General features: G+C 36.6%; 1 protein-coding gene across 8 annotated transcripts in view; it reads left to right on the top strand.

Annotated features, from left to right (window-relative positions):
- The window catches only part of VPS13B (vacuolar protein sorting 13 homolog B), a 1,080,499-nt gene that overhangs the window by 827,358 nt on the left and 227,706 nt on the right, over positions 1-25,435 (top strand). For all 8 annotated transcript variants that reach the window (XM_069081095.1, XM_069081089.1, XM_069081092.1 and 5 more), the window contains one exon: positions 10,832-10,969. In XM_069081095.1, the coding sequence (XP_068937196.1) occupies positions 10,832-10,969 (138 nt within the window). The remainder of the gene's footprint in view (positions 1-10,831; positions 10,970-25,435) is intronic.

The following is a 25,435-nucleotide window of genomic DNA, read 5'->3' as shown; positions in this document are numbered from 1 at the left end:
ACCTATATATCTCTTACTTCCTGTTATGTTATTCTGGATCATCATCTAAGTCTATGGTCTATGGTCTTCTCCTTCCCCTTCCCCCCCCCCCTTTACTGGTATCTCCTTAGACTGTCTAGAATCTTTCTTTTCTTCCATCTTTATTTATATACTCCTTCTCAGTGATATAGATATTCTAAGGGACGGAACTGAAAAGAAAGTATGTTTCAAGAGTAAGGGTGCAAAGGCACAGGGATGAAAGATTTACATGGAAATACCTGGTAGGCTAGAATATAAAGTGAACAAAGGAGAATAATATAAAATAAATCTATAAAATCTAGGAATTTGGCAACAGTGATAAATCAGCTTCTAATCAGTCCCCTCTACTATTCATCCTTCACATCCTGCCAATTGAAAAAAAAACAAAAACAGGTATAACCATGTCTCTCCAGCCCTGACACAGCCATTCTTAGGAAAAGTGTGGTCATAAGATTACAGGTCAGAGAGTACAAACCCCTCATTTTACAGATGAGAACACTGAGGCCCCCAGAGGGCAAGTGATTTGCCACAGTTCACACAGGTATGTAGTATCATTAAATGATACTGGGACCCATGCCTTCTGTCTCCAAATCCAATGCTCTTTCTGGTTTATCAAGCTTAGGTTAATGGTACAGGAAGAGCTGCTGACAGAGTGAGAGAAGGATAGGTCTACCTTATGACACAATGTGCATTTACATCATTAGCACCCTGAGGACTATGGCCCTTAGTAGTACACAGGAGCTTAGGAGCCCATTTCTTCATTCTCTTCTCTTTCACTCAACAGTGAGAGGCTGCTGTGATTCCTGGTCACAGAAAACAACCGAATTCTTAGTCATTCAATAGCCAGTGAATAAGCATTTATTTAGCCCCTTCTATGAAAAATTACAATACAACTTAAGAAGAATTTTCTCCTACGATTAAAAAAAAAGAGAGAGATGGGAGAGCTACCCAGATTTACTCTGTAGTAATGAAGGAAGGTTTTGTAGGGCTTAGGAACAGAAAGGGGCCCAAGAAGTCCTATGCCTTTTACAGTTTTGGACGTTGAAAGGTAGACTCAGCTGGTTTCCCTTTCTGCTCATGTCCTTCCAAAGCCAGGAAATTTTACTTAAGTCATTTAGCATTGCTAGGCCTAAACACAAGCCTGGCTGCCAGCAGTGACTCCATGGGGTCTCACAGATGGGAGTGGAGTGACCTAATACAGCAGGTCCTCATTCAGAATACTTTGTTTTCAACCATAGCTCGGATCTCTCATTAAAGGACACCTTGTGCATCAAAGAAAATATGCCTTTTCTTTGCCAGGGCACATACAGATGGGTTAAGTTAAAGTCCTAGCCAGTAGTTACTGGGCCCTAGACTGGATGGGACAAAGGGAGATCAATTCAGTCAGCGCCCATTTAATTTTTCTCCCCCACTTTGTACCTCTCCATTTTTCTTTTACATTCCCTTCACTGACAATAAACTTTACATCTTCCTTTTTTTAGTACAAAAGGTGTCTAGATCACAAACCTGAAACCAAATGAGAATAGAAACATTAAACATTTTAAAATCACTTACAAATTATTTTTATGCACTGCTTTCGCAGATTAACTAGAATAGTTCCATATAAGAAGTTTCCTTCATACTTCTTTGCCAAAGTAATAGTAACAGATGTTTATATAGAGCTTTTTGAGCCTTACAAACCACTTTTACGTATTTATTCCAGTCAATCTTCACAACAACTATATCCCTATTTAACAAACAAGGAAGCAGAGGCTCAGAGATAAAAATGATTTGCAGTAGCTTGCATGATTAGTCTGAGGAAGGATTTTAAACAGGATTTCTCCTAACTACAGGTATAGCACTATACTACACTGTCTCTTAAACAGTGGGAATCATAATTTGTCTAAGCAAATTGGTAGTCTTTCCAAAAAAAAAAAATATTTATTTTGTTCTATTGAAACATGCCTAGATGACCAAGCTCTCACTTAAGTGTTCATTCCTTTCTCTAAACAACTACCTAATCTGATTCCCTCTTATGAACTTCTTATTTTCTTGTTAAAGCATCAGGATTGGCTTGTGGTCTGTGTGAACAATTTTTCTTTATTGGAACAGCTACTTATTTCTATAAAAGTTTATTTTACTGTTCTCTAGTAAATGAGAGCGAAAATCTAAATAAGCTTACTAGAATGCAGATCAATGAAAGTCAGTTTGGAATTTATTTTAAATTTACTTCCTTTCTCTGACCATCCTCTACCTTAAAAACAGGAACCCAAACCAGATTAAAATATACCTGGGAAATATTTAACAAAATAAATAAAAATATAATAGATCACAGAAGATGTTAACATGTAGTTTTTGAAGTCAGTATGTGGACCACAGGGATCCTTTTTGTAGAGTTTTGGGTGCCTCCTTTCTATTTAAGTTTGATACCCCAACTCTAGCTCAATTGTGCCAATAGAAGAAAAGGGGGGGGGGGGAAGGTCATTAGTCCCTAAATAATTTAGGATTGGGGCAGCTAGGTGGCACAGTGAATAGAACACCAGACCTGGAGTCAGGAGGACCTGAGTTCAAATCTGACCTCAGACACTTAACACAAAACTAGTCATATGACCTTGGGCAAGTTACTTAACACCAATTGCCCTACCTCCTCTCCTCCAAAAGCAAACAAAATATATAATTTAGGATCTAGAGTATATATAGAGAGAAGTATGTGGATAGATAAAAAAATAATGAGAATAGCATCATTTTTATCCTCATAACAACAACCCTAGAAGTTAAGTGTTATTATCCCCATTTTACATGTGAAACTGAGGCATCCAGCAACTCTCTAACGTCAGATTTGAACTGAAATCTCACTGACCCCAGGTCCAACACTCTCCCTTACACCACCTAGCTGCCTAAAAGTTTGGCCATTGCTAAGTCATTTTGAAATAAACAAATACATCCTATTGAGTTCTTTCCTTCTGACTTTAAGAACCATATATTTTAAAATTCACATTACTTTATACATATCAAAAAAGTATATAAAAGCCTTGTTTATTAAGCTGTATTATCTCCTGTCAGGTAAATAAATACTTTTTTTTTTTTATAAAGAAGGACTATTTTTCAAACCATTAACAAATATGTTGATTTATTAGCTGTGCTTTTCTAATGGTCAGGGTTTGATATGCATTGTAGCTTGAATGCATTATAGAACAAGGACCCTATCATCAAGTTCTGTTCTAAGATTTATTCATGTTAGGACCCTAATAAAAATAAAAAGTAAACAAAATGATCATTTAAAAAACACCACTTACCCAATGACACAAGGCAAGATAATAAGCAGAATATTTTAAATCTGAGAAGTATCTGGATTTTCACATGGAGCAAATGATAGTGAAAATTCTTCTGACTTCAGTTTCAAAGTTGCTTTTCAGAAAAGAGACAAGCAATGTAATTATTATCTCTCACTTAAGTGAGAGTGAAAAGTAAAAAGTGAAAGTGAAAAACCAAAGACTTGCTTAGTAACTCTGGAAATTAGCCAGGGATTAAAATTCCCCAACCCGGATAACTTCACTCCAAAAGAAGACCTAAATGTAAGGGAAAATCCATGTCAGTTACTAAAATAAAGGCTCTGCAAGTGCCTTAACAAATTACAAAATTCAGATCAAACTTAGGGAGATTGACAACCTGGGAAACATTGATAAATCTTAGAAGTGATTCACATTTTCTGGATTTTCTCTTTGGTAGTTGTTTCTTTTGAAAAATATGGGATTCTTAAAACAGATGTTTATTGATTTCTTTTACTTTTAAATAGATTTCTTCCTATAATCCTCCCTCTCTCTGCCATCCCTTGTAACAAAAAAAAAAAAAGTTAAGAGGAAGAGAAAAAAATAAAGCAAAATCAATGTATACATTTTTTTTAAAAAAAGCACAGGTATTTTATGTTCCATTCCCACCTCTGCAGAAACATGGGAAAAGATATCTTGTCATTTCTCTTCTTTGAGTCCAAGTTTGTTCTCTATAATTTTCCAACGCTCTTTTTTATTGTTTTGTGATAATTGTTGATTTATATTTTTTTGGTCATTGTGTTTGTTGTTTTCTTGACTCTGCTTACTTCACTTTGTATCAATTCATGCAAGTTTTTCCACACTTCTCTGTATTTATTATACAGAGCTATGGCATTACAGTGGCATTCAGGTAGCCCAACAATCTTAAATTTTTTCTACTTGATCTGTTTTCCATGGCTTTGTGTTGAAATACCTTACATTTTTTTTAATTTTCTCATTCTTTTGGATTGGTTTTAATATCTCTTGTCTTATGGAGTCATTAATTTATATTTGGTCCATCTTGTTGAATGGGGTGTGCTCTCTCTCTGCACCCTCTGGGAAGACTCCTCAAAATGAGGAAAAGGGAGAGAGACTATCTTGAAACCAGAGACAGACTTTTGTAAGACTGGACAGACCTGAGTCCTGGGTTTCCTAAGAAATTATACCACCATACTTCCTGCCTTCCCTTACTGTCAGTCAGCCTTAAGCCCTTCAGGAATTTTAGGAATCTCTTAGAGCCCTTCCCCCTTCTTCACTTTGACTATTGCCAAATAAGGATAGGTACTTTTGGATTGGCTATCCTCTATTTCCTTGTTCCTTATCATTAGAGGAGATTTCATACCCAGACTGTAAGCCCACCTCCCAGCCACTGAGAGATAGTGGCTGGCTTCTTTGTTCCTTATCATTGGAGGAGATTTTATACTCAGATTGTAAGCCCCCACCTCCCAGCCAGTGGGAGAAGGGACAGAGGTGGGAGGGGGCTTGACCTCCTTAGAGTATAAATTCTTGTTCTTTTTTTCTGTAACACACCTCATTCTGCTGGTTTGTACTGGTGGAAGGGATGCCCTCTTCTCCTAAGAATTGAATAAAGCTTCCTGTCCTTTCTTCAAGACACCTCTGACTTTTAAATTTTGAGGGGTAAGGGACTTTTGGGATCCTCATACCCCAACATACTATTTTTCTGGGAGTTTGTTGCTTGGGCAATTTTGTACTTTTTGTACCAGGCTGTTATTTTTCTTTCCAATTCTTTCATTTCTTTTCCAATTTTTTTCCTCTAGTGTTCTCATTTCATTTATATAAAACATTTAATTTTTTTTAACTCTTCATCTTCTCCAGTAATTCTAGTTGAATTGTATCTTAGCTGTGTTTTTTTTTGTCTCTACTTGTAGATGTTTTAGAGTCATTCTTTTTTTTTGGGGGGGGGAGGTTAGGCTCTGGAAACCCTCTTGAATCTTCTCACTTGATGAGGCCTTTGCCTGAGGCCATAAGCCTTTCATTATAGTTTAGGCCCAAATCTCTTTTACTCTTAACCTAGCCTAGCCCTCCATTGTCCAACTACTATCCACCCTTGATCCTATCAAAATGTCTATACCCAAATCTGTTACCCTTAAACTAGCCTAGCCCTCCATTGTCTGTCATCTCCTGGTGACCTTCAGCTATTTCCCACCCTTAATCTCATTCCTGAAGTCTGACCTCAGTTCCATCAAAGATCCTCCTTAGACTCCTCCTCAAGACCCTCCTCTAGACTTCCCCTAGATCCCTCCCACAGTCAGATTCAGTCTAGCTCAGATTTAGTCTGTGTCAGAATATTCTGGCCTGCTTGTCATTACAAGTGTCACAAATACTTAGGCTCCTTAAGACTCTGCCCATTATGACAAATCTTTAATAAATTTTGTTTCACTTTGTCTGAGAGAAGGCTTGAGTGGAATTCATTGAGCGGGACCTGTCATGCTGGTATTTTGGGTTCTCAACTACCCCTAATCCCCAAACCTCAACATTAGGCATCCCTATCACAATAATAGCTTTTTGTAGTAGGATTCTTTTTTTGTTTACTCATTCTTCCAGCCTAATTCCTCATTTCAGACTTAATTTTAGCGCTCCTGAGATCCAAGCCAAACAGCTACTGCATGCTTCTGAACTCCATCTCTCAGTACACTGTCTAGGGCCTACAACTGCTCCTCACCCCAGAACACCAAACCTGAGCACAAATCTCCTCCTTAGTCGCTCTGGAACTGGATAATGAGAAACAAAGCTGCCAGTTGGCACCTATTCCTGTCATGGTCTAGGAATTCCTCTTGCCCTGGTGTACAGTCTCTCCTATGCACTGAAGTACTCTACTTGAGCCTAAGCTCCTAATCATACTCTGTCCCTTGTGTCCACAAATTTTCCTGTCTTCCCCATGTCAACCTGGGCTGAACAAATGATTCACTGTGATTTGGGGGGGGGGGGAGTCCTCCATCAGGATTTGGTCTGGTACCTTTTCTGTTTCTATTTGGAGGAGTTTGGGCAGAGAGCTCATTGTATTTCTTCTACTACTTTGCCATCATGGCTCTACTTCCTATTTTTTTTTTCTTTTTGGAGGGCAATTGGGGTTAAGTGACTTGCCTAAGGTCACATGGCTAGTTATTTGTGTTAAGTGACTGAGGCCTGGATTTAAACTCAGGTCCTCTTGACTCTGGGGCCGGTGCTCTATTCACTGTGCCACCTAGCCGCACCCCCCAACTATTTTTAAATGAGTTACACTTCTCTTATTAGCCATTTTGAGATACCATAATACTATTCTATGATCTTCATGAGGAAAGAAGGGTACAATGTTCTGTCTCTCATCAGGAAGACTTCTTTTATTCCTTTGCATTACATTTATTAACAGTATATTTGTATTGCTGATTTTTCATTCTGATTTTTAGGATTTGATCAATTATACTCTGGACTTATATTACTGATATCTTTGATATTTCCACCTTTTTATTTTCCATCACTGTGGTCTGTGGTCCCTCCTTCTTTATTGGGTGCCACAGACCCCAGTGATAATCTGAAAGGCTACTTTTGCCTTCTTAAATATGGAGTTATCCTGGCTAGGTCCCTGTTCTGAGTAACTTCAAAAATGCAGTTGGGTTTCTAGTCACCATTTCCTTGATACCAAATCAGCTGCTTGTGCAGATCCATTTCCAGCCCACCCTACCCCTCTCCATTTCTTACTACAGTCTTTTGTTCCATCACTTAATATGGCAGAGAACCCAAGTCTGCTGCTTCTTAAGGTATAAGATCCAGATGGGGATATTCAGACAGTCACTGTAGCTATGACACTCCCTACTTAAAGAACTATTCTGCAAAAGCCTGCAATTTATCTGATGTTCATTGCATGTGAAGATGGGTATGGGGGTCTCTTATGAGGGTCTCTGAATATTTTTAATTGAAGTTCTCATGTTAATTCTTTAGACTCCTACTCACCTATTGTTTTGTCTTGTTGTTGTATCTTGAGGATTTGTCTTTAAATATTTATAACCAAAATTCATTTGTTTAGAGGTCAGAGGTTTGAAGAATTTTGCAGAGAATAGTTAATCTACCATCTTGTTCATCCAGAAGTTTCCAGTCATAACAGCCCAGGAATCCCATTTCCTCCGTTGATCTGAGGCCCCAGGGCGTTCATGCTTCACTAATAGCTCTACATTTTTCTAATCTCACCTTTCTAAAACCCTTCTGACCAGGTTTAGGACCTGTCACTGTCCTGCTCAGTAAACTTCAGTGGCTCCCTTTTGCCTCTCTGTTCAAATAAAAACTCTTCTGTTGGTCACTTAAGTATATGTGTATTTATATATGTGTATACATATACATGCACATATCTACATACTTATACATCTTTATACATACGCACATGCATACATACATATCACCACATATTTTTTGGTCTATCCAAACTGGCCTTCTCACTGATCTTCCCACATAAGACTTCATCTCTTATCTTTGTTTCTTTGAATAGTCAGTCTGTCTTCCATCCCTGGAATAAATTCTCTCCTTGAATATCTAGTTTTCTTCAAAGCTCAACTCAAGTGACACCTTCTATGGGAAGTTTCTCTTAATCTCAGTCTCTCCATCTATAAAATGAAAATAATAATAACACCTACTTCACAGGATTGCTGTATATAGCTCAAATAAGAAAAGAGTTGTATAGTATTTTACAAATCTTCAGAAGTGCCATTATTAGTCATTCAGCAAGCATTTATTAAGCACTTACTAGGCACTGTGTTAAACATTGGGGATATAAAGAAGGCAAAAGCAGTCTCTGCCTTCAAGGAGCTCACAATGAGGTGGTACAATAGATAAAACACTGGACCCGGAGTGAAGAAGTTGTTGTTCACATGTACCTGATTCTTCATGACCCTGTGGACCATGCTGGCCATGGGGTTTTCTTGGCAAAGATACTGCAATGGTTTGCCATTTCATTCTCCAGTGTATTAAGGCATTCAGAGAGGATAAGTGATTTGCCTAGCATCACATAGCTACTAGTATTTGAACTCAAATCTTCCTGACTCTAGAGAGTCAGAGACTGAAGATTAGTGATGGGTGGGAATGACAAAGGGGGAAATTCATTGAAGAAGATGGAATGGAATGAGATCAATGTTACATGTAAAGGAGTTTGCCTTGGTAAGGAAAAGGGACACTTCTTTGTGTGAGACAGAAGTAAAGACAGAAAGGATTGTGAGAGAAGACATCAGAACAGTGAAAGATGAGGAAGAAAAGAAAAGAGGCACCTCTTAGTGAATAGTCTAATTTTTAAGAAGTATGTGGAACACTCATTGGCTTAAGGGAAAGGGTTCTATGGAAGGATTTACAAGGGATGAAGTGGTTTGCAATAGCTGCTGTGGTAAATGGGAAAAAATTTGATAAATAAAAATAAACAGATTGCCTTGCTGCAGGAAGAGCCCAGTTGAGATCATGTAACATAAAATTTTATAGTGTTCCTAAGTCAGCACAATTTCATTGATTTCCTCCAATCTCATTCAACAACAACATGAATAAGAGCAAAGGAGGCAGATGGTGGGAAGAGTAATCCATGGTGGAGGTTTGCCAAGGTATAATTGGAGATAAGAAAAGAGTACAAGGTACTAGATTATAGTATAGAGTTGAACTAATTCACCAAGGAGTTGAGAGAGGAAAGGGAGGTTAGTGTAGTGTAAACAGTCCAAGGGCGATGACCTGGGAAGCCATTGATAGCTGGAAGGATAAGAGGTCGTGTTAAAATGAAATAATAAAATACGATGATTAGGTAAAGAAGTTTCAGAGTCAGAACTCGGTGCAGATCCAGGTTCTGAGCTTTAACCCAGGGCTTCTTAAACTTTCTCCACTCTGCAACTCCTTTTCTCATTTCTGCTTTCACTGCAGTCCTTGGAGTTGTGTGACCTGAAGGCTTATGCAGTGCAAAGTGAGTATGCTTTGTGTTCAGAACCTAGGCTGCAGTGAAGTTGCCTGACACAACACAGGCAGGTGCTACCAGAAACACCACAGATTCATCCCACATTTGATTTTTAATTAGTCTTTGGCCATTGCATGTTCAGAAACCTTTTGCTGTTGCCAAATTTTTCATCGGGTTGTGACGCATAGTTTATAAAGTGCTGTTCTAACCTAGTAATTTCTTTGCTGATGATGGTGAAATTATTAGAACATTTAGATACATGAGCCTGTTTACATATCTTACTAGTAACAACCTATATACTAGACCATACTGAGAGCAAGACTAGGAATAGCATAACTTAGTAACAGATCTACTTTGTAATGTACTCACTGCTTTAAAATCATGCATCATATTAAAAAAAAAAAAGAAAAGGAATGCACTGACAGCATTTGATCTTTACCCATAGGTCTAACATCTCTATCAGTTGGTTTCAGTATTTTCTTTGAAATCACATAGGTGTACATAAGTGCCAGATTTCATCAGAATCACATGACAAGGTCAAGAAATACAAATTCCAAAGTAAAATTTATATGCCAATTCACATATGACAATGTTAGTGTAAGACCATATGTTGAATATAATATGTAAATGCCATTCTTGAAAGTAATCCAATCAATAAAACCTAAAATAAATAATACTTTATTAAGACTTTTCAAATTAAATGAAAATGGAATAGATGGACTCTATGGCAAGAGCATCTCTGTAAAATTTATATTCTGAAGCCATTCAAACACACAGGGAAAAAGCCTTGGAACTAAAGGAATACTGAATATTTAGAAGGTTAAAAAAAACAAAGAAAAAAATTGTATGCCAAGATACGGCAGTCATTTTTAAAGAGTTATTTCAGTAAAAATAACATTGCCAAGAATTAAAAAAGTAAACTCACTGTTATTTTTCCATAATCAATAGCCAAAAGGGTAAATAAAAATATGCAGCATTAAGCACATAAAATTGGGTACCTCAAGTTTTATTTTTCATTGTAGATCTTAAGGAATTGACTTTTTTTTTATCATTTAGGTTAATTAGGAAAAGCTACTGACAGAAATTTCACAAGCTTAGCAATAAAAGGTGATTACAATGTCAGTGAAACCCCTAAGTAAATCAAATAACTCTTTAGGCAATAATAATCTGTGGCATCTTTAAGTATGTTCCACTTTTTTAAGCTTCTGTAAAGTTTACTTTTTCGTTCTTTAATTTGGGTCTGGCATTAAAAAAAAAAACTGTCTCCAGCATTCACTTAACAGTCAGCAATTTTTATAACATAAATTCTAATGAAAAATGAAACAAGTAAAATTTTAACTAATCTTTATTCTCTTAGCTGCTTCCGTAGCCTATTATATTACATATGCCAAATATTGTTGCCAATATCTAGGTCTTAGAATTAGAATGTATGTGTGTTTGTGTGCATACACATATATGTTTAAATGTACAGGTATATTATAAATACATTCTGTGTATAATTATTGGAATATTAAAGAAGTATATTGGAGCTGGTTTCCTTGATCTCTTAAAAGACTCAATTTATAATCTTGAAATGTTATTAATGGTTTGGATTATGATTTTGTCACTTCAGATCCTGGGAAGACACTACCAGAAGCTCTGGATTACTCCAAGGTCTGGTTACAGACAGTTGCTGGAGAAATAGATACCAAAAGTGGCATTCCACCTTCTCTTGTTGTTCTACAAATTAAAGACTTTCTTCATGGACCAGGTAGGATATTGTGTTTTCATGTAGATGTCTGTTTTTAAAGTCATAAGCATTGATGTGCAGTACAGAATTAATTAATTTAAAAGTCTAAAAGGATCTCTTTGGCCATGTAATGACCATTCATCATACCTACATGGGGGAGAGACAAACTTCTATATCACAGCTTACTGTGGTGACATAGCGTTTAGTCAAAAATTTCCAGTGAGATGGACCCATTACCTCCCAAGGCAACATATTCCACTTCTTTGAGAGATCTGTTAGGAAGTTTTTACTTTCTTCAAGCCTATATTTATCTCTTTGCAACTTCCACCCATTGTTCCTACTTCCTCCTTCTGTGGCCAAGAGAATGTCTATTCCCTCTTTCACATGTCAGCCCTTCAAATACTTGGTCCATTGATCTACATTTTTTTTTTAACCAGTGCCAAATAGTTTGGATGATTGCCGTTTTAGAATATAGTTTGAGGTGTAGAAGTACTATTCTTGCTTCATTCCCACATTTTTTAATGTTTTATTTGATGTTCTATATTTTTTGTTTCTCCAAATGAATTTGGTGTTCATTTCATCAAGATTTGAATAGTATGCTTTTGGTATCTGTTAGAAAACTTTTAAAACATTTAAACTCATAGAAATAGGAGTTCTTTTTATTCATCATAGAACAAGAAATGCAAGGAGACCACCATCAGTATTGGAGCTTGTAGAATAATTTAATCATATGTTTCTAAATAAAACCTTGGTGTTAGAACCTTCATAGGTCTCATATCCTCTATGGTTCCTATTTGCAAGAGGGAAAGCAATAATAAAGGATATAGGAGGGGACTGGAGCTAGAAGATCTTCAGAAATTCCTATCTCCTAGATATGACTGCAGTGTGGGAGGATCAAGGATATTGGTCCAAAAGGGAGCCACTTCCATGGAAAACAAGAACTGCAAACAAGCAATTGCCAAGAAAGCAACAGAGGACTGTGGTTCCATTCTAGAAAATAGAGAAACAGGGACCTGTCAGTTTGGCAAGGTCAAGCCAATAGACTAAAAATATGAGTACTTTCTAATTAACTTGAAGCAATAACCAAGTATATCAATGGGATGCTTCATAGAATAGATAAAACCAGATACCTTATATGGGGAGAAAAAGCAAACAGGCAAGAATATTGAGGGAGAACTAACTTTATTTATTTTTATAGTCTTTTTAAACTCTGAGGATCCTTATCCTAAATCATGTTCATACTAACAATTTGAGGCCTCAGAGTATGCCTAGCTGCCTCTCCCTATCAGACTTCTAGGGATACCCCTTAGAGGTTGGGGTATCTTTCTGATGTTATGAACTCAAGCCCCATTCTAAACTGCCAGTCATTAGCACTCCAGTTTCATTTAGCTAATTAACATCAGTTAACTTTTATAGAAGAATATTTACCAGATATAGCAAGAACAGAAGTACAAACATTTCCCCTAAACACTCAAAGATACATTCTCCGTTATAACACCTTGGTCCCTGGGGAAAGTAGGCTCAAACTGAAAGCAATTTCTAACATAGTATTTGCCCCACCATTTTCACTCCTAACCATTTTATAGTGGAAGTTACTGCCTCTCTCTTTTGTCCACAGAATCTGACATGTACTCTAGTTCCCAAACTTCTAACAATCTCTCAATCTCTCTTTTTCATTTCACTTTATTTTTTTTAAATTAACAAGCATTATTTCCTTTTCTTCTCACCTGTCTCACATTAAAAAACAAAACCCTAAACTTTGTAACAAACATGCATAGTCAAGCAAAACAAATTCTCACATTGTCCTTGCTCAAAGAAGGTTTGTATCATTCTGCATTTTTCTCTCTATCAGGAGAGCTTAATAGTATCATTAGTTCTCTAAAATCATGATTAGTCATGATCCAGAGATCTTTCTTTCAAAGTTGTCTGTCTTCACAATGTTATTATATAAATTTCTACTTCTGATTACTTCAGTCTACATCTTTTGTTCATGTAAATCATCCTAGGTTTTTCTAAACCCAGGCCTTTCATTATTTCTTCTGACAGTACTATTCTATTAAATTTATATGCCATAATTTGTTCAGCCATTCTCTGGTTGATAGGTACCCCCTTAGTTTCCAGTTCTTTTCCACCATAAAAAAGAGCCGCTTTAAATATTAATGTTCATATGGATCCTTTTCCCCTCTTTCTTCAATCTTTTTGGGGTATGATTAAAGGTATCATTGGGTCAAATGTATACACTGCTTAATGACTTTAGGAGCAGAGTTCCATATTGTTTTTTCAGAATAACTGTACTAAATCACAGCCTCACCAGCAGTGCTTTAATATGCCTGTTTTCTCACTGCCCCTCCAACATCTACCATTTTTCTTTTTGTCACCTTTGCCAATCTTATTTTTCAGGCATTTTTCAGTCATGTTTGAATATTCATAACCTCATTTGGGGTTTTCTTGGCAAAGATACTGGTTGTGATTTACTATTTCCTTCTTCAGCTCATTTTACAGATGGAGAAACTGAGGCAAACAGGTTTAAGTGACTTGCCCAGGTTCACACAGCTAGTAAGGAGAGATTTAAACTCACAAAGATGAGTCTTCCTGACTCCAGGCCTGGCACTCTAACCACTGTGCCACCTAGCTGCCCACCAATTGTACTTAGTGTAAGGTAAAACTCAGTTTCATTAATTTGCATTTCTCTAATTATTAGTTTGGAGCATTTTTTAAAATATGGATATTGATATCTTGAATATCTTACTTTGAAAATTATCTATCCATGTGACCTTTTTAAAGTTTATAAGGTAGAAAGAACAAACACAACAGAAATAAAAGCCATGAGCTCAACCGCCACATGGTAGTAACCCTGATGAAGAGGTAAAGTCTTATAATCTCCTTACACAAAGGATCGCAGCACTCCTCACTAGAACTGCTCCAGGTTGGAAAGAGACCCAAAGTTAATACCCGTTTTTAAAAAGGCATTCTCAGTTCTGACTCAGCAGACAACTGAAAGATTTCTTCTCATAGTAAGCAGACCATCAACAACACATGTGCTCCCAAGTCCACATGGGGGTTACGTTAGGCAGAGCATGCTATGCCTACACGTAAAGAATGGGCTGTCACTGACTGATCCCAGCCCCTCATTAGACTTTTTGGACAGTTTTATAGGATCATAGAATCATGGATTTAGAGCTGAATGGGACCTTAAAGGTCATCACATCCAACTTCCTCATTTTACAGATGAGGAAAACTGAGGCGCAGAGAGAGATCTAGTAACTTGTCCAGTGTCACAGAGCTGTTAGGTAGGCTTTAGATCCAGATATTTCTAAGTACAGTATTCTGTATGCTCTCTACTCCACAGAGTATTAGAAGACTGGGTGGGGGGTGGGGGCAGTAATGGATTTGTGTTTCAACAAGATACTTGACAGAATCTCCCATGATATCTTGTGGACAAAATAGAGAAATGTGGACTAGATTTTAGTAAAATCAAGTGTATTCATAACTGTTTGAAAAATTTTACTCAAGAAGTATTGTTTAATTAAGCAACATTACCCTCAAGGGAGATCTCTCATGGCATAATATGGGGATATTTTTATCAGTGACTTTAATAGGCATAGATAAAGTTGCATACTCAGCTTGTAGAGTAATTGCATCGTTTTGAATGAAAGAAAAATCTTAGTTCTGAACCTATATGTGGTGCTAGGTACACATAGTCAGCAGTAAGATTTTTGTTAAATCATCTGAGATCATATTGCTGTGACTATGTTTGACTATTCAATCCTCTACGTAGTCATTTAAAGTCTACTGTGTGTCCAAACTCAACTAGCCAGTAAGGATACACAGACAAAAACCACAAAGTACTTGACTTTAAGAAGGATACATTCTGTTTGGAGGATAAAACATATACATGGATAAATACAAGGTAATTCGAGAAAGCCCCACGAAGGTAGGGACCATATAGGATGTGGCATCTTGAGTGGTACAAGGAGGCATGACTTTTTCTACAAATTTTTTGTTATCAAATATGGCATTTAGTGAATGGCGTTTATTATTTAAAGTTCAGATGTTTTAAACCAAGTTGGTTTTTTATCCTTAAATAAGTTATTTAAAAGGTGTATCAGTTGTGTGCAATGTGGGATGTACACCCAGAAGCAAGAAGTTTAGAAAGCTCTTGAATTTTCTTAGACAAAAACTTTCTTATTGTTAGCAATTTGTCAGCTAAAGGAGATAAGTAGATGTTGTCCCACAGAATCATTTTATTCTCCCACCACAAAGGAAAACAGGTTGTCCTTCTCTATTAACTTAAGAGATCAAAAGGCTAAGGCAAGTTGCAATACTGGAAAACCACTAATTAAATGGAACAACAAGATATATTAGCACATTTCTTGCCACATGAATTGTCTATTTTGTACATTTTTGGCAACTAAAGAAGTGTGATATTTCACCCAGATTTTAGGTTATGCTAGGAGGAGTAACTGTGGGGATAGATTTTAACTTTAACAGCACTGACACCACCACCACAAACACTCCCAGGAAGACAGAATTAAAGTCTGTTTTTATTTATAATTAATGATTTTTAATATCTACTATAGAACATGCTTTTTGGAAATTATTTGACAACTTGGTGAAACTTGGGTAAGGAAGACTTGAGTTCTAATACTGCCACTAGCTATGTAACCCTGAGCAAGTCACTTAACCTCTCTTTGCCCATTTCTTCAACTGTATAATAGGAATAATAATAATAGCACTTACACCACCACATTATTATAAGAATCATAAGTCAACATATATAAAACACTTTGCAATCCTTAATGCTATTGTTATTAAGCTATTTTTAAGTGTTGACATTCAATAAATGAATGAGTGTATCATAATAAACCACTAAAAATTGTTTTGCCTTCTCTTGAGTTTGAAGAGCAAAGGTAATTAACATTGAAAGTTATAGCACCAGTCTATACAGTTGTCCTTTAAAAACAACTACATAGAGTCAGCTGGCTGGTGCATGGATAAAGCGAGCACCAGTGCTAGAGTCAGGAGAACCTGAATTCACATCTGGCCTTAGGCACTAACATGTATCCCAGGACAGGTCACTTAACCCCAGTTGCCTAAAATTAAAAAAAATTTCTAAGTGCATAATGATTTTTTTAAAAGAAAGACCTTAAAAGATTGGTCTGCCATTATTATAAAATGTTTAGATCACTGACAAAGTATATTGTCTTGCCATATGCACTTTAGAAATAAGAAAAATGCAAAATTTTCTTTGCCAATACTTGTTAACTTTAAAATGTCCTTATAAAGTTGTAAATGTGGCGACTTTTGAATTTAGCCATTTGGATTGGTTTTACCTAAACAGAATAACAAGAAAGCTACTCTTACCATTCATTATAGCCGGAAGGAAATAGAGTTAAAGATCTTTACTTTACTTTGCTATCTTTTTTACTGCTTGTTTACAATACATGAGAACTAATGGCAGACCTCAACTTGTACATCAAAAAACATCCTAAAAGTCCACTCTCCTACCCTTCCAAAGGCAGCAGTTGTCTCCATTAGCAAGGTCAGTGGTTGGGGGAAACCTCAAAAACAGCAGCTACCAGAACCCCCTAGAATCTTCTCTCCAGCAGGTGATAGATTAGTTGGAACAAATTGGAACCATTGTACTTCAGCAATCCTGGTTTCTTTCAAGCTGTTTTTAAAATGTCGTCATTTTAATACCCATTCGCAGCCCTGCGGAACAGTCCACAGCAGGTTAATTTGAATCATATGATGTGTCACTGCCCTCAGCTGACATGAGCTCCATTCCATGTGTGAAGCCATAATAAATCCATTCCCAACCGAGGCAAATTCCCCGTGAGAAGGTGAACTAATCCAGGCCTCACACTGGCATGCTAGCCTTCCATAATTGAAAGCAGGGCCACCTGTTCCCAGCACAGCTAGCCTATAGAGAGAAAATTAGCATTAGATCAGATACTTCTTATATTGAAAAATCATTCCTACTTCTTACAAGTTCAGCTGTAGGCTGCTCAGTATGACATCATAGAGAAACCTAGGAATGTGCCCACTTGATCTCATTTTAACAGTTTTGTTAACCGTGGTGTTTGTTAGCTTTGAAATGAGATTTTTTTTTTTGATTTAATGAAAGCTGACACGTGAGAAGGGGAATGGTGAGGGTGCAGACTTTTCTAATTAACTCGGGGTCATTTGCAAAAGCATTTGAGCTTTCTGGTAATTTTTTCATTGTTCTTTTGCAAGCAAGTTTTTGAACCATTGATACTGTAGCCATGAAATGAGGACCTTAAAAATGTGCTATATTTGGGGAGGGCTAAATGCCTAAGTCATTTATTCTATAATTTTCATTTATTTAGGATGCATAACAGCTTTTTATAGACTATTCCTACAACTTATTGTTTGAACTTCTATTAAATATTTAACTTAAGTAATGGGCTTACAGATATACAAATTGGGGAGCTCAATTTCACAATCCTTTTAGTTTAGTATTTATGTGGTGCCTACTGACCTAACTTAGGGAACCAACTCCTTTTTATATTCTCTGAAAGTACTGTTTTCATTGTCAGTGTTACTTTTCCAGCATAGGTGCAGCTAGGCAATGTGGGACAGTGGGAAAAACTGTAGAACCTCAGAGGATTTGGGTTCAAATTCCAACTCTACCCTTACTACCTGTGTGTATATGGGCAAGTTATCTGATCAATAAACAAGTCAATCAGTAGGCATTTATTAAATATCTCGTCTGTGCTGATAACAATGCTAAGTGCTAGGAATATAATTTGTCTTATAAACTTGACTTTTGTTATTTCACTCAGTTTCCTCATGTGTAAAATGAGGAAATTGGACTAGATAGCTTCCAATACAGCTTCTTACTCTGGAACTGTGCTCCTATTGATTAGTATTTTTACTTGCATGTTCTTTAACGTTTCTAATTTCAGTCCAACTTTATGCTGACTTTTTACTTTTCTCCTTTTTCCTTTACTTAATTTCACTTTTAATTATTATAATCTTATAAATATGGTTTTTTCTCCCTTATTACTTATAGTTTATTTACTATTTTTATACTTTTCCATTCATTTTATGGCCAATTTTCCCAATTTTGAGACTTTAAAATGGTGTGTGGCAAAAGTACCATGAACATTACTAACACAAAACAAAATGTCTAATTAGAAAAATAAATTTAAACTCTTATTGCAATTAAAGTATACTTAATACTTAAAAGTATTACCAAATATAGTTGCATACAATTCAAACACATTTTTACATGAATACACTAACATTTCCAGAAACATAATTGCATGGATTTGTAGGTAATTCTGTTTTTTTTTTAAGCAAACATACTTTGAGCTATATAGATACATTTTACCTACTATTATTTCAGAGAGAATAAAGACATTGGGAAATATTTCTCAATAGCTTGCTAATTGTAAAGTAGAATTTCTGAGAGGTTATAGGGATGATTTTAAATTAATTTTAAATTAATTTAAATTAAATTAATAGTTTAAAATGAATGATCAGAATTATAACAAGGGTCGTGCAGTTGGAGCTTTATACCAGCATCATGTTTCCCTGCAGGAGTCTAGAGATTGCTGTCCCTAAGAATGAATCCCATTCTTACTCTAGTCTTCAGTGCATTGCAGAGCTCTTCCCTTTCCTTTCCCTAGTTCACTATGCCCAAGGTTCTGTCACTGTGATGTCCATCTCCAGGAACTCTTTTCCCAGCGTTGTCTAGATCACTGCCCCAGCTTTTGGTTTCCCCTCTGGTTAGATTCTCCTCTTTGCTGCCACCACCACCATCCTCTTTAACTGCTTTTGCCCAGATGAAAGAATATTTATTTACCCTAGTTACAGCTTTGTTCATGATAATTAATATTTCTCACTTTATACACCAATGGATCTATGATCTCACCAATTTAGGAGCTCCTACCAATGATGTGGCTTGCAGCATCAACATGTGAATAGCCCATTCTTCCTATCTATCTTACATTTCATTAATGATATCTTTTATTCTTGTTTTTCCTTGAGGTTCCTTATTGGTTGTGTGTTACATCCTGCTTAAACTCTCCATGTTCCTCACCCTTTTCCTCTATATGATATGATATTTTTTTTACTTGAAGAGTATCGTATTTCATGTTTCATTGTCATAATAACAATACCAGAAAATTGTTGATATTTTTAAAAATAGGACTTTGTTTCCATGGGAAATTCCATGGGAATTTTAGGAGTCAATAATGGAGCTTTGCAATTTCCTAAATAGAATACGATCTTCTCTTCTCATATTCAACTGCAGGACCCACTCATCCATCTATACTGTCTGTTCTAAATAGTACTTACTGACAGGCAAGTTCTAGAGATCATCTGTCTAACTGCATATCCTAATCTCAGTATTTTACTTTTTTTTCATAGACTTGGTTTTTCCTTTCTGCAGACAATCTCACATTTTTGAATAGTTGGGGATCTCTGCTAGGAGACTCTGTAATGTTCTAGGCCAATGTAGCAATGGCAATGTCATCTTTAAATACGAACATCTCAGAGGACCTCCTTGTCCACAAAGAAACTTGACTCTCTACTGGATCTTCTCTATCACAGTGGCAAACACCTTTGGCAAGCATACTTTCTCCCTTTTTATACTTCCCCTGATATTTATGATTAGAGCATTGTTTAATAGGGTTACTTCTGTTGCTATCACTTTCAAGGATTCATAATGATTTTTGATGCATGAATGAAAGACACCTCTTTTGGAAAAGTTTTTAATATGACGTGATGCTCTTCCAGATCAAATGCTTTTTCATAAATCATAAACAGTAAGCACAATGATATTTTATATTGTCTACAAGTCACTTGTGAAGTAGCAGTGAAGAAAATGGTCAAGTATATCTAGGTACTGTTTCTTAAAGTCCAGTTCAACAGGAGACTGTCTCTCTTTCTTGGCATGAAGATATTGGGGACTTTTTGATCAAGTGGAGCAGGAGGGTTGTGGGTATGGTATGGTAAGTGGGAAAAAAAATTAATAAACCTCCTCCTCCTACCTTTCTAGTCATTTCTTCTTTGTTTTGCTAACTTTTAACATCTCCTTTCTTATCTGCCTTCTCCAAAGCCCAGTCCTTAACTTTGAATTCAATTTGGCAATTTCAACAAATATTTATTGTAAATCTACTGTTCTGGGTGTTAAGGATGCAAAGATAAAACCAGATAGTCCCTTCAAGGAGCTAACATTCCACTGGAGAGATGACAAGTTATACAACATGTACACAAATTAATGTAAGTTAATCTAAGAAGATTCTGTTTGAATGATTCAGAGTAGCTTTCATAAAAAATATGACACCTGAGTTGAACTTTGACACAAGATAGGAATTTGTGATAGGTCTCTTGTAACAAAGTAAAACAATTAAATAACTTATAGTGACTTCATCTGAAAGTATAACATTTGTTTCAGGGGGAAGAGAGTTTTTCAGTCTTAGAAATCTGCAAAAGAATATTGGATGAGCACTCATTGGGGATTTTGTAGAGGGAATTCCTGCTCAGAATGGGCTAGATCAGGGGTGGGGAACCTGCAGCCTTGAGGCTACATGCGGCCCTCTAGGTCCTCAAGTGCAGCCCTCTGACTGAGTCCAAGTTTGACAGAACAAATTCTTTTTTTAAGGGAATTTGTTCTGTGAAGTTTGGATTCAGTCAAAGGGCTGCACTTTTAGACCTAGAGGGCCACATGTGGCCTTAAGGCCTCAGCTTCCCCACCCTGGGCTAGATTAAATTACATTCAAAGTTTCACTCACCTCTGATATTTTAAGATTTGGTCACCATTTCCACTATTTCCATCTTGGTTCACATCATCAGAAAAGCTTGGTTATCTCACTAGCCTCCTAGTTCATCTAATTAACATGAGTATTTCCCCCCTTTTTCCCACCCTCAGTTTATCCTACTTTTCCCATTCCATTTAGGGCTGACATTTCTCTTCTCTCTCTACATTTTTCTTTCATTGTACCCCCCATTAAACTAATCAGCCCTCTTCAAATCTCTCAATGCATTTTGCCTTGTTTTCTTCTTTGCATCCTTTTCACTCTCTTTCTATTTCTCAATGACATGTCACTTAGCAGAATAGCATTTACAGTTTTATATAGCATAATTTCAACCTAATTTTATAAATCAAACTGTTCTTCCCCATATTGTTCAGTGATCATTTTACATGTCCATTATATTCAATGTGTCCTCTCAAAATATCACCCATTTCATATGTTTACTGAAATTCCTTTCCACAGAGCAGGGAAAACTTTCCTTCAACAATTATAGATCAGACCAAAAAGGAAATAGCCTTCAGAATATTGCAATGATTGATTTAAATTTATTCATTGTAAGATGCCACAGGATCATAGGTTTACAGAGTTAGAATTAGAAGGTACCTTTGAGGTCATCTTGTCTAGCCCCTTCATTTTATACATGAGGAAAATGAGGCCCAGTGTGGTTAGGTTTGCCTAAAATCATGTAATCAACAAGTGACATAATCAAGATTTGAACCTATGTCTTTTGATTGTAAATTACAGAAGTTATTGATATTTATCGATAAGATTCACCACAATAGAGGTTCTCCACTCTAATGAAATCACAGATCCAAACAGTGTTCCCAAACCCATTGTTTAATGCACACAGATTCACTTGACCCAAAATGACAGTTGTCAGAACCTCTTATGACATGCCAGGACAGGGGAGAGGAGAAGGAATGGGACAGGGAGAGTAGTGAGAGGGTCAAGAGAGAGCTTATGTAGTGACCCAACACTGAAAGATTCCCAAGCTTGGGGTAGCAACCATGGCAGATGATATCTTATTGTGATACTCATTCTAAGAAACTCTAATCTAGAGCATCCTTGAAAGGTGAAAGAAGGGAATGACAAAATGCAGCCTAAAGGGTAAATGTGGAATTGAGGGGAGAATATGGTATTCCCAAGTTAACCCACATCCTGAGGTTTTTACATTGCTATGTATATGTCTGTGAGTATCTTGACAATTCAGCAAATATTTATTTAAATGCCTGCTACAAGCAAGGTATTATGCAAAGATAACACCTCTCTGCCCCCAAGAAACTCACTACTTAATATCTGAAGTAGAACAAACCACATATTCAAAACTTGGAATTTAAGGAAAACAAAGAAAGAGACCCAAAAAAGGGCTTCATGAAAATTAAGGGGAAAAAAACTTTCAGGCAGGGAAATAGGGGAAGGATTCATGAAGAAGGCAGCACCTAATTGGGGCCTTGAAGGAAAATAAGGATTTTGGTACTTGGGAATGCAGTAGTATATGCCAGGAATAGGGGTGGATGACCCATTACAGTAAACAATGTCAGAACAAGATGAGAGAACAGCTAGCAAGACCAGCATGTCTAGAACATGAAATTCCTAAAGGGAGTAATGTGAAATGGCTGGAAAGGTAAATTGGGGTCAGATTGTAGAGGGCCTTAAATGATAAGCAATGGCTTTTATATTTTATCTTGTAGGCATTGGGGATGTGTTGAAGTATTTTAAGTAGGGGAGTGACATGGCCAGTCCTAGGTATTTGTAATATTATTTTGGCAGCTATAGAATATATTAAGTCGAGAAAAGAAAGGCTAGAGTCAGGAATAACAGTTTGTGATAGTCCAAGTGAGAGAGAGACAGAGACAGAAAGAGAGAGAGAGAGTGAGAGAGACAGAGAAAGAGAGATGCTAGAGACATTGTCTAAGTTTAATTCAGTAGGAGTTAGCAGCTGATATGGTATGGAGGATAAGGAAAGAGGTAAGAGTCAAACATAATTCCAAGATTTTGAGCCTGGATCACTGAAAGAATTATGGTGTCCAGCAGAAGAAAGGAAGATATTGATGAAAGTTTTGAGGAGAAGAAAATTATTTCAGTTTTACACTCACTTTTTCCCATAACTTTGTAATACTTTGTGCTTTCCTTGTGTGTTCATCATGTATTGTTTTGTATTATAGATATTTATGCATATTTGATTCCCCCAAGATTATATACTCTAAAAGAGTGTCTCATCTAATTTTTCTGTCTTCCCTAATGCCTAGCACAAAAGCGTGCCCATAGTAGGTATTTAATAAAAATTAAATGAGTGTATTTATTCATCTGTATCAATGTTGTCTTCTCCTTGGTAGACTGTATTCTCATTCCAACTATACTGCCATTGCTTAAGACATTTTGTAACCTCAGTAACAGTTTATAAGCCACTCAAGAAATTTATTCTGCATTACTGTATAGTAACACCCATTCAATTCCTTTTACTAAAAGTAATATTCCCCAATTTTATCACTCATTTTATTCACCAAACTTGGCTTCAAATCATTTTTGGATTTATTTCAAAAATGTTTTTAAATCTCAAAAAAGGAAGATGTCCTGACATCAAATATAAGCAAAAGCTACACTATGGTGTAAGTCAAATCAAGGCAAGAAGCATCTATTAATCACCTACTCTGTACCATACACTGTGCTAAGTGCTATGGGTACAAAGAAAGGCAGAAAATCCATTTCTTTCAGGGATCTCATAGTCCAAAAAGGAGACACCGTGCACATACCTATGTACAAACAAAATATGTTTAGGGTAAATGGTAGGTAATAAACAGATGGAAGGCACTATTATTAGAAGAAACCAGAAAAGACCTGATTTTAGTTGAGACCTGGGGAACTCAGGAGGAAGAGATGAGGAAGGAGAACATTCCACGTATGGAGGACAGTCAGGGAAAATGCAAGGAGACAGGAGGCAGAGTCTGTGTGCAAGGAGCAGCTAGGAGACCAGTGCTACTGGACTGCAAAGTGCCTGGAGAGGATTTAAGTGTAAAATGCCATGGAGGAGAAGCACTGCACTTAGAATCTTAAGACCTAGGTTTAAATCTTCCCCCCATACTTCCTAAATACTCCTTAACATCTCACAGTACAACTACCCTGGTCCCTAGTTTCCTGATTTGTAAAATGTGGAAATTGGACTAAATAATCTCTTTAGGTCCAATCCATCTTGAACAATCTGTTATCTGAAGAATATATCACAGCTTCCAAAAGTAATAACTGCTTTGAAAGGGATAATAAACATTTATTTGTATCATTTCTACTATATTTTGATATATGCACAATCTTGATGTGGATGGCTTAGTGGATAAAGAGCTGGCCTCAAAGGCAAGAAGGCATGGGTTCAAGTACCACCTCTGACATGTACTGTGTTACCCTGGCAAGTGAGTTAACTTCTCAGTGCCCTAAGCAACTCTCTAAGACTAGATTTCAGAGAAAGTTCCAGCCTACGTAGGAAAGAGCATTTCCTCATGTAAGCATTCCCTATACCAACATAATCAAAGGTCTCGAGTGCCTGTCCCTTTGATCTTGGCTACCATTATAGTTTGAAATCCACCTACATAATTTCTAAGGTGATTCTTACCTACGGTTTTCTACATATTCTCCATAGAGGAGCTACAGAAGGTACTAGAATACTTCCTCTTATTCTTGTAATCATTTTATCTGTTTGTTTTTGTTGATGGTCAATCATATTACTTTATGGTCACTTCTCTTTTTTTGTGACCTTCATTTGAGTGTAACTTGGCCAACAGCAGGTTACATTTGGTAGCAATGATGACTCACATTGATCTATCATAGTCCCAAGGTGTCTCCTTTGTCCATTAACTCATGAAATAGCCCTTGCCACGATGAAGCTAACTAGGCTATGGCTCTGGGTGGTGACCCCAAGACAGTTTCTGAGTGTCTTCTTCATTTGCAGCTCCCTCATCCACTTATACACCATTGTTAAGAGAAGCCCTCGCATCTACAATACAGATGGTTGAGTCTTGGTACTTCACACCTTTGGTGAGAGCATACTGATTTTAGTGGATAGCTTTCCATATTTTAAACTAACTCAGATGTGAATACTCAATTTCCACTAGCAACACAAATGCCTTTTTTTCTGAACAGTGTAGCAAAACTCTCAATTTAAATTGCCAAACAGGTGAGGGAAGAGTGTGTGTGTGTGTGTGTGTGTGTGTGTGTGTGTGTGTGTGTGTGTCTGTATGATGATATATAGAAGAACATATCTCTTAGCTACTTTTAAGACAAGACAAAATGGACTGTGTAAGGGTTTTAGAGATAAAGAAGGACTTTCTAGGAGCAAGGTTTTCTTTTTTCTTTCAGAGCAATGTTTTCTAAACACTAGAATAGAAAAGGCTGTTGGGATATTCTTCTTAACAGATTTCACAAAAATCCAATGAAATTAAATTTAGGAAAAAAAAACAACATATGCTTACTTCTCCAGGATAATGTATGGTATAGATGTAGTGCTACCTAAAACCAGTCAATCATTCAATATGAATTGAAATGTTTACTATGTGTCAGACATGGCTCTATATTCTACAGCTACAAGAAAAACAAAAAAGCAGAGAATATATAATGAAGTGATGCTTAAGGGTGTGCCAGCTCCAGAGGCAGTATACCGTGTTTCCCCGATAATAAGACACTGTCTTATTATTTTTTTTTTTTTGGAAAGAAA

Source organism: Petaurus breviceps, unplaced genomic scaffold, assembly GCF_028583685.1.
Source record: "Petaurus breviceps papuanus isolate PSGF00001 unplaced genomic scaffold, PetGlider_PUasm1.0 98, whole genome shotgun sequence".
Lineage (NCBI taxonomy): Eukaryota > Metazoa > Chordata > Mammalia > Diprotodontia > Petauridae > Petaurus > Petaurus breviceps.
The sequence above is the reverse complement of the archived record's forward strand: the minus strand, read 5'-3'. Positions and strand labels throughout refer to the sequence as shown.